At 39.0% G+C, this 13,662-nt stretch overlaps 1 protein-coding gene across 2 annotated transcripts; it reads left to right on the forward strand.

Moving 5' to 3' along the window:
- The first annotated feature begins 7,582 nt into the window (after positions 1–7,582).
- On the forward strand, positions 7,583–13,507 carry batf (basic leucine zipper transcription factor, ATF-like). 2 transcript variants are annotated; one of them, XM_028039494.1, is made up of 4 exons: positions 7,583–7,662; positions 7,742–7,858; positions 8,635–8,739; positions 12,372–13,507. In XM_028039494.1, exons 2-4 carry the CDS (start codon positions 7,796–7,798, stop codon positions 12,576–12,578), a joined length of 375 nt encoding a protein of 124 aa, XP_027895295.1. In that variant the 5' UTR covers positions 7,583–7,662; positions 7,742–7,795; the 3' UTR covers positions 12,579–13,507. The 2 variants fall into 2 exon arrangements, with proteins under 2 accessions (XP_027895295.1, XP_027895294.1); XM_028039493.1 differs by having other exon boundaries at positions 7,644–7,858.
- The last annotated feature ends 155 nt before the right edge of the window (positions 13,508–13,662 follow it).

Raw genomic sequence — 13,662 nt, forward strand, 5'->3', positions numbered from 1 at the left:
AGGAAAAATAGGAACAGGCAGGAGCTTTCTGTTTTACTAAAGATATAAATTCAATAGCTAAATTGTAATTTTTAAAGGAAGTTTCAGACTCTGTTTGACCATTAATTACCCTAATTGCAAGCACCAGTCTCACTAATAAATTCAACAAATTGCTCATTTTGTTTTAAATATACATATAATCCAACCTCCTATCATAAAGCCTAATTAAAAAAATCTAAATAATAATAATAAAAATCATTTAAAATTGGTTTTTTTTAATGTAACAGGGCCATGTTCCTCAATGGTTTCTGTGGGAAACTGGAAAACTGATCCTGTTGGTTCCAGAGTTTTTCATTCACACTGTATGTGTTTCCCTTGGATAATGTCTTGTTATCCTGGTGATTCACTGATCTAGTGCCCCTGTATTCTGATGCCACTTCTGTTATTTCTAACCTGAATATTGTAAATGAGCCAACATTCTGGTTATTGTTTTAATCGTTAAAGCTGAATTATTCTAAATTTCAAATGCATGTTTTGTTTTATTTGCTGTGTGAATGACCACAAAGTTGCATCATGTGTTTTAACGATTAGTTGATGTTATATGATTTGGGAAAGAAAAAAAATAAAAATTGCAATAAACCCTAATGAACTTTATTAAAGTCAGAGCAGGACAAGTATTTGTGTCAATTAACTTATTTTGAAGGGTTCTGGAAACATATTACTGTAACACTTAGGGGGAAATGAGGTGACACTTAGTGTTTTTTTGTTTTTATCCTTTCTGAGAAATACTTCAGTACTAAAACTTTCTGACAGTTGGATGAAGTCACAGTCTGCCCATCGAGGGTGAAGACTCTGCTGCACAGCGTCCCATTCAGTCTGACCGTTTTCCTTGCAGTTCCATGTCATAAAATTTAGGTCAGAGAACAATGCAGTCTCTCTGGTAGACCGTAGCATGGTGCCAGGACCCTTCACATCCTCCTCTCTGACCCTCATCACTGTAACCTTTCAAATCCACCCCTCCACACTGTGTCAGAGATTGCAAAACATGCTGCAACTCAGTTGTTTCTTATGCAAAACTCAGAAAAGTACATTTACAGTTGGCGAGCCACATTGTGGTCAGATATACAGACAACACTTTATTTATGAATCTATGGATTTTTCAAAGATCTATGGATTTTTTTGCAGACGTGTCTGAAAGGTATTTTCATTTGTTTTGTCTAGAATATTGGATTGTACTGAAAACCCCCCACAAAATTAAAGCTAAAAGAACAAGAAGTCAAGAAAAGTTAGACATTTTTTATTTACATCAACATATGTTGCTTGACGGCTGCACAGTGGCGCAGTTGGTAGAGCTGTTACCTTGCAGCAAGAAGGTCCTGAGTCTCTCCAAATTCTCCCTAGGTGTGTGTGCATGGCTGTTTGTCCTCTCTGTCTCTGTGTTGCCCTATGACTGGCGACCTGGACCTTGGACCACCAGGTCTTCTAAGGAGGGGTGAACCGGCCCAGGTCGGGAATGGAGCAGGTCAAATCCCCTGTACTGCTCAGTGGTGGGATAGATATTGCAGTTCAGCCTGAGCAACATAGTGAGACCCAGTCTTTTTGCACTCATTAATAAACTACTGTCAAAACCTTATTCACATTTGTGCATCTTAAAGCTGCTTTAACACTCATTCTTGCTTCTTGTTTCATCGAAATCCTTCAAAATGCAGTGGGGATTCTTGTCTAACACCGCCTCCTGGTGGAGGACAGCAGACACTAAACTCTTTTGTTAAGTATCACAAACCTGCAACCCCTGAAATTTGAACTTCCTTTTGCTGAAGTGTGACAGTTGAATGGACACATCTCTGCTTGCTCGTTGTTTACTGAGTTGACTTTATCTGTTGAACATACCAGAAAATCTGAAGGTGTTAAATTGCACAGGGTTGATGTAGTTTCTGGTGTACCCCAGAAGGAGGCGGTGTCGGACAAGAATATCAGCTGAAGTTGGAAAGATTTTGATGAAACAAGAAGCTAGAATGAATGTTAAAGCAGCTGTGTGATGCAAAAATGTAAATGTTCGGGTGACACTAGTGTATTATTGAGTATAAAAAGACTGGGTCTCACTGTGTCACTCAGGCTGAACTGCAGCATCTATTCACAGGGGCGATCCCACTACTGAGCAGTACGGGGGATTTGACCTGCTCCGTTCCCGACCTGGGCCGGTTCACCTCTCCTTAGAAGACCTGGTGCTCCAAGGCTCCCCCAGGAACACCATATCTATACTGAACTTAGTGTGGACCCCCGCTCAACATAGCCCACTGCAGCTCAGAGCTCCTGAGCTCAAGCAATCCTCCAGCCTCAGCCTCCAGGTAGCTTGGATTACAGGTGAGAGCCACCTCACCCGGCGACAAGCAGCTGCTCTGACAAGAAATTGACCAGGAGAGACCAGATGATAGCAGGAGAGGATAGAGAGAGACACCAAGTGGTGGAAGATATTACTGCATGTGATAAAGTTAAATGAGTCAGTTTTTTTTTTTTAAAGTGCTACTTGTATTGTGAATATTTAACCGTCCAAAGTGACTCTGCATATTTTCCTAAAAACTGAAAGGATAAGGTCTGACAGGATAGATCACAGGTGTCAAACTCCAGTCCTCAAGGGCAGCTGTTCTGCAGTTTTTAGATGTGCCACAGGTACAAAACACTGGAAGGAGATGGCTTTATTACCTCCTCCTTGTGTAGATCAGTTCTCCAGAGCCTTGCTAATGACCTAATTAATCCATTCAGATGTGGTGCAGCAGAGTCACATCTAAAAATTGCAGGCTAGCGGCCCTAGAGGCCTGGAGTTTGACACCCCTGGGATAGATGAATGGATAGATGGACTTGTTTTTAAAGAATCTGTTTTCTACAATTTTGCAGCCTCTTCTCTGTTATCTGTCATTTCAAGACGACTTTAAGAGGACCTCCAAATGTTCAGAAATAAAATGTAACGTTTTTAGCTTTAGCAGCAGACACCAAGCAAATAATTATCCTTCGGTAAATTAAACTTAAGTATCGACATGGTTTCAGCTAAAAACACAACTACCAGTACCTAAAAATGTACCAATATTCTTGTAGGTTTTCTGTTATGGAAATAAATTTGATCTGTGAAGATTTAGCTGCTGCCTTTTCATATTAAATGATTCACAGGTCATTAATAAGTCCACTTGAAATGGTTAAGAACAAAAGACTGAAAATTTGAAGACACCAGTCTGTCTAAAGAGAAATCCATAATTTCATCCATCCTGCCACGCCAACCTTACCCTGCCAAATTTTGTGGAAAAGAGGTTGAGTCACCCTGGTTTTTGAATATTCACAAAGAAGACCTCAGGAAAGCTTGAAAATGTTTTTGAACAACACATAAACCAAAAACTTTTAAACTACTGTGCCACTCAGTGTCCCTCTCTATCCTCTCCTGCTAGTATCTCGTCTCTCCTGATCAATTTCTTGTCAGAGCAGCTGCTTGTCGCCGGGTGAGGTGGCTCTCACCTGTAATCCAAGCTACCTGGAGGCTGAGGCTGGAGGATTGCTTGAGCTCAGGAGCTCTGAGCTGCAGTGGGCTATGTTGAGCGGGGGTCCACACTAAGTTCAGTATAGATATGGTGTTCCTGGGGGAGCCTTGGAGCACCAGGTCTTCTAAGGAGGGGTGAACCGGCCCAGGTCGGGAACGGAGCAGGTCAAATCCCCCGTACTGCTCAGTAGTGGGATCGCCCCTGTGAATAGATGCTGCAGTTCAGCCTGAGCAACACAGAGAGACCCAGTCTTTTTATACTCATTAATAAACCACTGTCAAACCCTTATTTATATTTGTGCATCTTAAAGCTGCCTTAACACTCATTCTTGCTTCTTTTTACATCAAAATCCTTAAAAATAGCAGCGGGAATCTTGTCCAACACCGCCTCCTTCTGGAGTATACCATACACTACATCAAGCTGGAGAAACTTGAACGCTCGGTTCAGTTTCAAATGACCTTTCATTCGTCGTTTTATAAAGACGATTTTATAATCGTCTTTATAAAATGAAAATTTGTATTGTGGCATTAGTATGTCCGTATTGGTTTTTTTTTTTTTTTTTTTTTTTTGATCCGACTGCGTCATACTGAGACATTAATATAACTTCATCTCAATTAAATCATAATAATATAATTTATCAATTAATTCAGTTTCTCTGTATCCCTGCAGAATTAATATATTTTCTCAGCATGGTGCTACCACCGTTCCATAAAGGTCAGATTTGTGCAGTGCATGACTAATAGTTGTCCTGTTAGCAGTTCGGCCAACAGGACAACTGTGTGGTTTGGCTGTGTTCAGTTTCTTCAAAGCTATTATAGCCTGTTGGCTGCTTCGCTGATGAATCCTCTCCTGGCCTTGTCATGGCATGGTAGGTTTAGTTGTGCCATACCCTTTCCAGTTTAAGATGACACAATATGACTCTATGAGGTTTTGTAAACTAACCTTATTTTAATCGTCTTTGCAATTTAATCCCTGACCTGTCTCCTGTGTTTTTTTGTTCACTATTGTTCTCTAACAAACCTTTGACTTTTTCACAACACAGATAAATACATACTAAAATTGGATTACAGATGGAGGAGCCTGTTTACTAGTAACCTTTCATATTGACTTTTCAAATAGCATCTCATTAAAATGAGCAAAACTCTGTTTTTACAACATGATCAAAATGTATAAAACTTCATGATGTAAAAGTAGATTTCAAGGCATTTTAATTATCCAACATTACACATTGATATTACTCTTTTACTGCACACCTGGTTTGTGAAAGCAAAAATAGTAGATATAGACACTGTCACTGTCTGGACTTCACACATTGGACACGACGAGTCATAAATGTCATTCGTGTATGAGTAAATACTTCATACATGATAACAGCAGTGTTGATATTTTTATGCTCAGAAGTGTTTCAATGATCATTTTCCCAAATCAGAAGCTTAAAAGAAACCTCCCCTCAGCTACTTCCAAGAAACACTGACCACTTATCAGGGTGCTTAAAATGCGTCCTTAGCAAGTGTTTTTCAGAAAGATCTACTTGAGAGAGCAGATTGTTGCTGACGTTTGTGTATTAGAAGAATGCAGATGACTACACACACATCATATTACAAGAGTGTGTACATACAAAGTTCTTCAGTAAGTAGGTTTCTCAGAATATTCTAGAAGCAAACACATTTTGGTTAGTATTGAACCATGTTGTGCTTCTCTCCTGGTTACCACAAAACTGGACAAATCAGCTTTTCTCCTTTCTTTTCTTTTCTTACACTCTCAACTCTGTTGGACAGCCTTAAATGCCAAGTATTAGAAATGTCTGCCCTTGCCCAAGCTCTTCAAAATTCCTGCGATGGTGGAACATGTTTTTGTGTGGGAGGACTGTTCTGCCAAGCAAAGCTGTTTTAGTCCTGATTCTTTTTTTTTCTCACAAGAAAATCTTGTTCTTGCACCGCCAAATGCTTTCTCGTGACGGGGGCCAAACAAGAAAGGGCCTATAACAAGTAAAAGGGCAACTGTGGCTTTTAATTAGTCTATCTCTAGGATTCACAGTGCAGTAAAAAAAGAACAGATATTTTGTGTTTTGTGTTCTTTGTTGGATTACTTAAATGTTTTAGTTAATCAAAAAAGAACATCAAAAATTACCTGAGTGAATACAAAAATGCATTTAACAAAGGAACCTCTGACCAAATAAAGTAGGATAAAGATCTCTAAAAGCAGCACATCACTCCCATGTCTAAATGAATTCAAGACAGGACCAGAAACAATACATTAACAGATATTATACTGAAAACTGTTCTAAAACCAATTAATTATCTTTTAGCCTCCAACAAACCACATTGAGAAAAAAGTTCACAAAAGTAGCTGGCTTACGAAAATTGCTCCTAGAATGCTTTAAAACTCATCAGGCTTTGTTTGCCTCAGATAAGGTCAGTGTTCATGTTTGAACAATGAGAAAGAGGAACAATAAGCAAAAAAATGCCTCCATGGGAGGACTCTAAGGCAAATATAGCTGCTGACCCCCTCAAAAAATATATGTCTTACATTTCCCAAAAGCACATACTTATGAGCCCTTAGACATTTGGTAAAACTTCTGGTGGTCTGACAAGATGACAGTGGAGATATTTGGAGGATATGCATCCTGTTACATCTGTTGTGGAAAAGAAAAAGACCATGCCTTCAGTCAAACATGATGGTGGTAGAGTGATCGTCTGGGACTGCTGTAGCTGACAGAACGACAGACCTTGAACAATAAACGATACTGGGAAATCCTGACAGAAAATATCCATTCATAACCTTAAGCTCAACTACACTTGAGTTTTGCAACGGGGACAATAATTACAGGCACACCAACGCCACCTCTGCTTAGTTCCTATAAACCAAAGTAAAACTTTTAGAGTGGCCTAGTCAAAGACTAAATTTGAATCTGATTGAGATCCTGTGGAGTGACATTCAGCCTCCAGTGTGGCTGAATTTTCATGATTCTGCAAAGAAGAGTGGGCCAAAGCTTCTTCTCATCGATGACTCATTGCCAGTTATCACAAATGCTTGAATGTCCTGGCAGGGGTTGCAAAACCAGCCATTAGGTTTCGGGGGCAATTATTTTGTTTGCGTAGACCCAGTGTTTTTGACAGCCTTTAATAAAATTATTTTTCCTTATGGACTCAAGTTATCTTTATCTAATATCAAAATTAGTTTGATAATCTTAAGTATTTAGGTATGACAAAAAGGAAAATCAAAATAAATCTGTAGGGGGGACCAATAATTTTTCAGAAAGAATGCTTGGATTTAAGGGCAAAATTCTATACATTTCCAGTATATTTTGCCCCCACAGAGGCTGTAAACATCCACCAAATTTACATTTTTCTCAGACAATCCCCACACTTGCAGCATCATTTACAGTGAAAGGCTACAAGGGAATTCTGAGTGGGTTTTTGGGGAGCCCCTTTAGCATTTCTCAATGCCGCGAGGCCTCGATGTCGCCCTCACTTATTCGCAGCTGGTGTGTCGCAAAGCGAGACGGCATGGCGCAGAATGTGGAAATCACCATAAGACATGTCGATATTCGAAGCCCAGTCACCCATGCCAGAGGTTTGGGATGGGGAGTCCCTGGAGGACTGAGTTGAAACGCAGCATCATATGAGACTGCCAAAAAAAGGGGAAGAAGATATACCCCTAATGTCTGTTTGATACTTACCTACAGACATTAAAGTAAGGCTGCACAAAAAACAAACAAAACAAAACAAAACAAAAAAATAACATTTGTCTCCTGTAGAAAGTTGATTGTTTTTAAGTTGTTGTTGTTTTTTTTTAATTAATTTTACACAAAGTTCCTGATATCCTGAAGGTGTTGATGAGTTAAAATGGATGTGATAAGTTATTTCTCAGGAATTTACACAATTAGTTTGAATTCAAACTTTCCATCAGACATGTGACTTCCAGTCTAATGCAACTTACCCAGATTCTTACCAGAAGCCACATCAGATATAGATAATTAGGTATACAACTCTCACAGTGTGTGTATATGTGTGTGTGTGAGACAGAGAGCGAGAGAGAGAGCGAGAGAGAGAGAGAGAGCGAAAGAGAGAGAGAGAACGAGAAAGAAGGTGAAAGAGGAGTGTCAGAGAGGGAAAGAAAAGAGGGAAGAAAAAGACTCATTGCTCATTAAGCGGTAAGCCAAGTTCTGCTCAAAACTAGCTCTACAAAGACTTTCTTTACTGACACACACACACACATACACACTTTTTCAGAAATCCAAAGCAGAAGTGGACAGAGACACCGGTTTTCAGTCGCTGTGGTTGGCTATGGCTCAGGGCTCTGACAGCAACGACGCAAGCTACAAGTCCCCATCACCTGGAAGCAGACCGGTAAGTGTGTCATTTTTTAACATTTTTTGTTTACCTTTTCAGATAATCTCCAAATAGTTTTACTGAAAGAGTACACATATAAATCAAACATGTGTCTCTTAGATCGCTCTCTGTGTTTCATGCACACTTTGTGGCCATCGAGGCTCCTGTCTTTGGTAGCTCTTTTTTCACAGCTTGTCAGGGTGTTTCACTTGCACACATGGGCTGGAGGCATGACTCGCATCAAGTGTAGGCTTTTTTGAATTGCACAATTCATCACTTGCCCAAGCTGTGGGAATCCTTGTTTTTTTTCTTCTTTTTCTTCTTCTCCTTTTTTTTTTTTGCAATTCTCAAAAGTGTGAATGATCTAAAAGCTGCCAGGAAAAAGCATTTATGTGACCATCATCCTTCTGCCTTCACGTGTGCAAGCCTTTTTTCATCATGGCAATTCATATGGGAGTGTCTGGTGACTTTCAGGCTACATTACCAGACAAACAGAGAGAGAGTTGTTATCTCTTTGATGTACAACTGAATCAGCATTTAGAGATGGATTAGTTATTGTGATACCAAGAGCGTTAGGGACATGAAACAGGGTGTGCGTTATAGCTAACCGAAGACTCAGCCACTCCCTGACCCTACCCTTCATATTGGGCTCTATGCAAACCCAATCTCATTTCAAACTGCCATTAGCATACATAACACTCCAATTTGTAGCCACCAGTGATAGATAGAAACTTTTGGGTGGTATTGTTTTTGTATGTGTTGCATCGACTGAAAGGTGGTTGTGTTTTTGCCAGAGCTCCTCGGATGACGTGAAGAAAGTGATGAGGAGAGAGAAGAACCGAATTGCTGCACAGAAGAGCCGGATGAGGCAAACTCAGAAAGCTGACAGCCTTCACCTGGTGAGGAAGCTAAAAACTTTGTTACAAACATCACACCCAGCAGTAGAAGCATGAGCTTTAAGCCCTGCGGATTATCTTATTTTGCAAAACATACTCTAACAGACAAAGATTTAACTACAGGATATGTTAATCAATGCCCAAAATAGGTAGCTTTACCTTAACTTACAACATTCCCATTACGAGAGAACTTTATGTCTCTGGGAATTGGTTTGTACTTTATTTACAAAATGCTACCTGACCATGTGGTGATGTGTCATGGCTTCTGTTGGGCTGCACACTTGGGCGCTTCTCTATGTGTTTGCAGAAGATTAAGGAATAAATTAACACGTGTGGGCAATCAAATAATCCAGCGCCAAAGACTGCAGCCCTGCCGAGCTCAATGGCAGGAATGTGTGTTCAGTCAGCTAATTTTATGTGATATTTGTCATCTGTGTTGACTTACATGGATCTCCAAGTTCAGGTCTGCAAAACATCAAAAGTAGCTAAATTTGATTTCCCTCTGTTTAACTTTTTATCATTTTTTTAAAAAGGACAATTTGTACCTTAACACCGTGCTCTGCTGCTGCCACTCTGTTTTCAGAACATTAACTTCTGTGAACTTTATCTGATAACTTGAAGAGATTTTGACCTTCAGAAAAGCCACATTGTAGGCCGTAGTAGATTCTGTGAAACAGATCTGAATGCATGACACTACTTCCAGTGAAACATGCTGCATTTTATCAATCTCTTTAAAACCCTGTCACATTCACAAAGAACACCAGCGGACCACAGAACATGCTCTGTGGTTTTGCTTTCATCGTCTCGCTAGATAAACAGGAAGGTGAATTTTTCCCTTGCTGTGACACAGTCTCTTATTTCCTGTTTCTTCTGTAGTATTTTTTTCTCTGTAAATGAGTTTGAATGTTGTGTGTCGTGGGCAGCAGGGGAGAAAAAAAAGGCTGTCACTTCTTGTAAAGCCCTGATAGCAGTGGGCTGTATTTGGCTAAGTGACGCAAGTACATGGGGTTTACCCAGAGCTTCTCTGACAGTAAGGACCTGAAGGTTTTGGTCATGGTGAGATGACCTTTATAGTACCTGAGTGGAAGATTTTTGCTCCACAATTCCCACACAAAAACGGTAAAGAAAAAAAAAACACAAAAAAAGGAAAAAAAAAGTTTCTGGTTGTGACGTACAATTAACTCTTTTTAAGCTGTTTTGGAAAGTCAAGCTCTCAAACCCTTTGAATGGCAACTTCTCACACTGTGATGCTGCTGCAAGACTTTACAGGTGGTTTCTCTTGTTTTTCCAGACTTTTGCAACACAGTTGATACTCTATCTTACAGAATTGTAAAGAAGACTCCAAAGTTACCTAATTTCTTTCCTTAATTTCAGTGTAGAAGTAGATTTTATTGACTTGTTTGGCTAAAAAAAACAAACATGTTTTGTCATTGTTTGAATGAAATGAGTAATACTCTCATACCTAACAAAATATTAACATTTTGTACATATAGCTTCCAAATGAAAACTGTGGTCTTAATAGGATAAAATAAAATTACAAAATATAAACTCTTGAAATTTGACCTAGTAAAAAGAAGTTGTTTGTTTTATCTTATATGACAGTTTGCTTATAAATGATGTAGACCATTTTAGGAAAAATATTAACACTTGAAAAGTATAAAACTTTGACAACAACTACATATTTAAACAACATCTAGAGCCTGTAAATTGTTCTATATGGGTTTCATTATATTAGGTGACTTGCATTATATTGTCATTTTGTTATGTAGCTCAGACGTTTACCTGTCTATATCCTGTATATGATTTATGCTTCATTTCATTCACAATAATTGTGTTAGAATGTGTTTTGTAGTCAGAAAATGAAGATTCTTGTTCATACTTAGGCTAAAGTATATTTGATGTCTAATGCTAGTTGAAAATGTCAGCTATTATTTGCATGATAGTCCACACACAAGGAACTGATAAGTTGTTCTGGCATGCATAGTGGTGGTTTTTAGTAGAATGTTAAAACATTATCCTGTTAACAGGATAATAAGTCAACAAACTCCTGCTGAGCAAGATTGCTTTAGTATGTCCTGTAAAAGTTAAAGGCCTTTGGTTTATTCAGAAAAAAATGTTGTGTGATGACAACATCCCCTAGGGGACTCCTCAGAGTATCGGGGGAGATCCAGTGACTAGCAGGAAGGAAATATCTTAAATTATTTAAATAATAACTTAAGCGTCTGTGCAAGATTCCTTTTTTGCATGTATATTGTGGAAATTTGGATTGGATGTACAGATTCGGCAACCAAGATGTATCAAACAGTGATAATTGGTTTTCTTGGAAGAGTCGTGTTGTTTATATAACTTTACATTTTGTGGTTATGATGGTCCAGGAATTTTGTGAGGGAAGTTAGAGATTTTCCAGCTTTATCAAAGGAGTACTTTACCATTCCTGAAAAACCCTACTCTGAAATGAAAGATCTTCAGAAAAGGAGAAATGAAATTGTGACCTAAATTTTAAGAAGTACAGCATCATAATGTGTTATTTTTTCTAAAGGTCACACAAAGAAATTCCTCATAGTTGTATTTTAGCTAAAAAAAAAAAGCAATATGTTGTGATACAATAAATTGCTTTTAAGACACTGTTCTAGATTTCAATAGCATTTTAAAGGTATGGCACTTTCTTCTTTTTTATGCATGTTCCTCTTAAAAAGACCTCACTCTTTACATTTTTAGAAAACTGTTAAAACTGTAGCAATAAGAGGAAGAAAACGCATTAATAAAACATATACATTTAGTAACACTTGTGTTTTTTTTCAGTTTTGACGTAAAAAGTCAGAGAGAAGTTGAAAAGAAAATGCAATCAAGACAGAAAATGTAACCATAGCCAAATCCATTCAAAAGCACCAGTACCAGCAGCAATGTTTATGTGAGCTCTGGGTCACACTGGCCAATCCCACCTCTCCGTTTTAAAAGTACACATTACTATTATGTAAAAACTGCTATGAAATGCCCCCCCTCCAGTGGCTATACACGATAGCACACCGGCAAACACAAATATGAAAAACAGAATGGTATGACACAATCTAAGTGTTTTCATTTCAAACAAAAACACAACAATTATCCCAACATTCATTGGAATAATATAACTAGTTATAGTCCTATTAATGTTATTTGTATTATTTATTAACTATGTCTTTTGCAAGCCTAACCTTCCAAGCAACTAAAGGTGGCTTTTTTTTGCAAGTGTGTGAAAAACGCACCAATTATGTTCAGCAACATCTTGGGAAGGGGCACTCCAATCCATGCTCCATCCAGCAGACACAACTTCAGTCACTCTGACACGTTTTATGGCATCTTAAAACAGACTTTGAAACAGAATATCGAAGCAGTGTGGTTTTGAAACCATAACTTTTTACAACCTTGATGTGGTAACCACCCAAAGCTTGTTGTGCCCTCATTAATAGAGTCACAGGACATTTCATTCTTGCTTTGGCCAAGACGTTTGAAAAGACATTTAAGCACAAGATCATGTAAAGTAACCTAAAAAAGACTGGTTTGGCTGTTCATTTATCTAGCTTGGCATAGCAGCATAGAACCACTTTCTGTTATTTTGAGCTCAGATCGAACATCCTGTTCCTGTGTGTTTCCAGGAAAGTGAAAACCTGGAGAAGGAGAATGCCGCCCTGAGGAAGGAGGTGAAGCAGCTCACAGAGGAGGCCAATTACCTGTCGTCCGTGCTGAGCAGCCACGAGCCCCTGTGCACCGGGCTGGCCCCGCAGACCCCGGACCTCCTCTACCCTCCCCATCAGAGCAGCTACCACCGCCAGCACATCGCCGTACCACACTACCAGCGCTGACCTGCCCGAGGGCCTGTGGCTAAAACAGATGACTGACCTCAACAGACACAGACTGACAGGAGACGTGTGTCTTTTTTTATTGTTAAAACATAGTTAAGGCAAGACAGGCTAACTTGTCCATCATACAACGAGCCCAAACTGTAACCGGAAGAATTCAAGACATATTTATTTTGCTTCTTCATGTCTCTTTGCTTTTTGATTGTAAATCCATATGTGAATTTAAATGGCTTGGTAAGTAGGTTTATCAAATAGTCCATGTTTACAAAGAGAGAGGAAGAAATATTGTGCTCACATTTGCAAATGCTTATTTTTAGTATTTCACAGAGCACCTTTTGTCATCTCATGTCTTGTGTTCTTCGTGTTTGAAATGTTTTTGTGTGCGTGCGTGTGTGTGTGGGCGTGTGTGTGTGTGTGTGTGTATAAATGCTCAGGAGCCTTGACAGTGTTGATTGTGGACAAAAAGAATGTAAATGTAAAAAAGAAGGCTGGAAATGAAGGAATGGTTAGTGAGAAGACCCAGTGGATGTATTTATTAAATTTTATGCTTTTTCTTTTTCTGAAACATCATCTGTAAACCTTCTGGGTTCATGTTATTCTTTTGTTTGCTAGGACAGCTGGGTGTGTAAAGTCTGCACAGGTGCTGATAACACGGACACGTGACAGACATTTTATTTCTCTGCTCAGACGCCACTAGGTGGCACTGTTTAACAGTGTGTGAGATTGAATTACAGTAGCTTATATTTATAAAGCATAAAATAAATCATTTGTGGATTGATCTGTGTGTGTGGATAAGGGTTCATTATGGCCCTTGAGCTCCACTGTCACCTTTTGCTTGTGCTCCACTCCTGGTGGCCTAAATCAAACAATCTGTTATCTGCAGTGTATTAAAACAGGAAGTAAATGTAATAAACTGGCTTTAATTGGTTTAATTTTTATCACTGACTCTTTTGTAATAAAGTAGATAGGATATCTCGCTCGCTCACGGAGATACCAAAGCGTATCTCATTATATGCTATGTAGTTTGGACTGAACTGTTCAAACGGCCTCAATGAAGTTCTTTTTTGTATTATTAAACTCCGCCCTG

The sequence above is a fragment of the Xiphophorus couchianus genome, chromosome 15 (assembly GCF_001444195.1).
Source record: "Xiphophorus couchianus chromosome 15, X_couchianus-1.0, whole genome shotgun sequence".
In the NCBI taxonomy this organism is placed as follows: domain Eukaryota; kingdom Metazoa; phylum Chordata; class Actinopteri; order Cyprinodontiformes; family Poeciliidae; genus Xiphophorus; species Xiphophorus couchianus.

Coding starts and splice junctions, on each gene's coding strand:
- batf (XM_028039494.1), top strand. CDS start 7,796: ATGGCTCAGGGCTCTGACAGCAACGACGCAAGCTACAAGTCCCCATCA. Junction 7,859..8,634: donor CATCACCTGGAAGCAGACCG/GTAAGTGTGTCA, acceptor TGTTTTTGCCAG/AGCTCCTCGGATGACGTGAA. Junction 8,740..12,371: donor AAGCTGACAGCCTTCACCTG/GTGAGGAAGCTA, acceptor GTGTGTTTCCAG/GAAAGTGAAAACCTGGAGAA.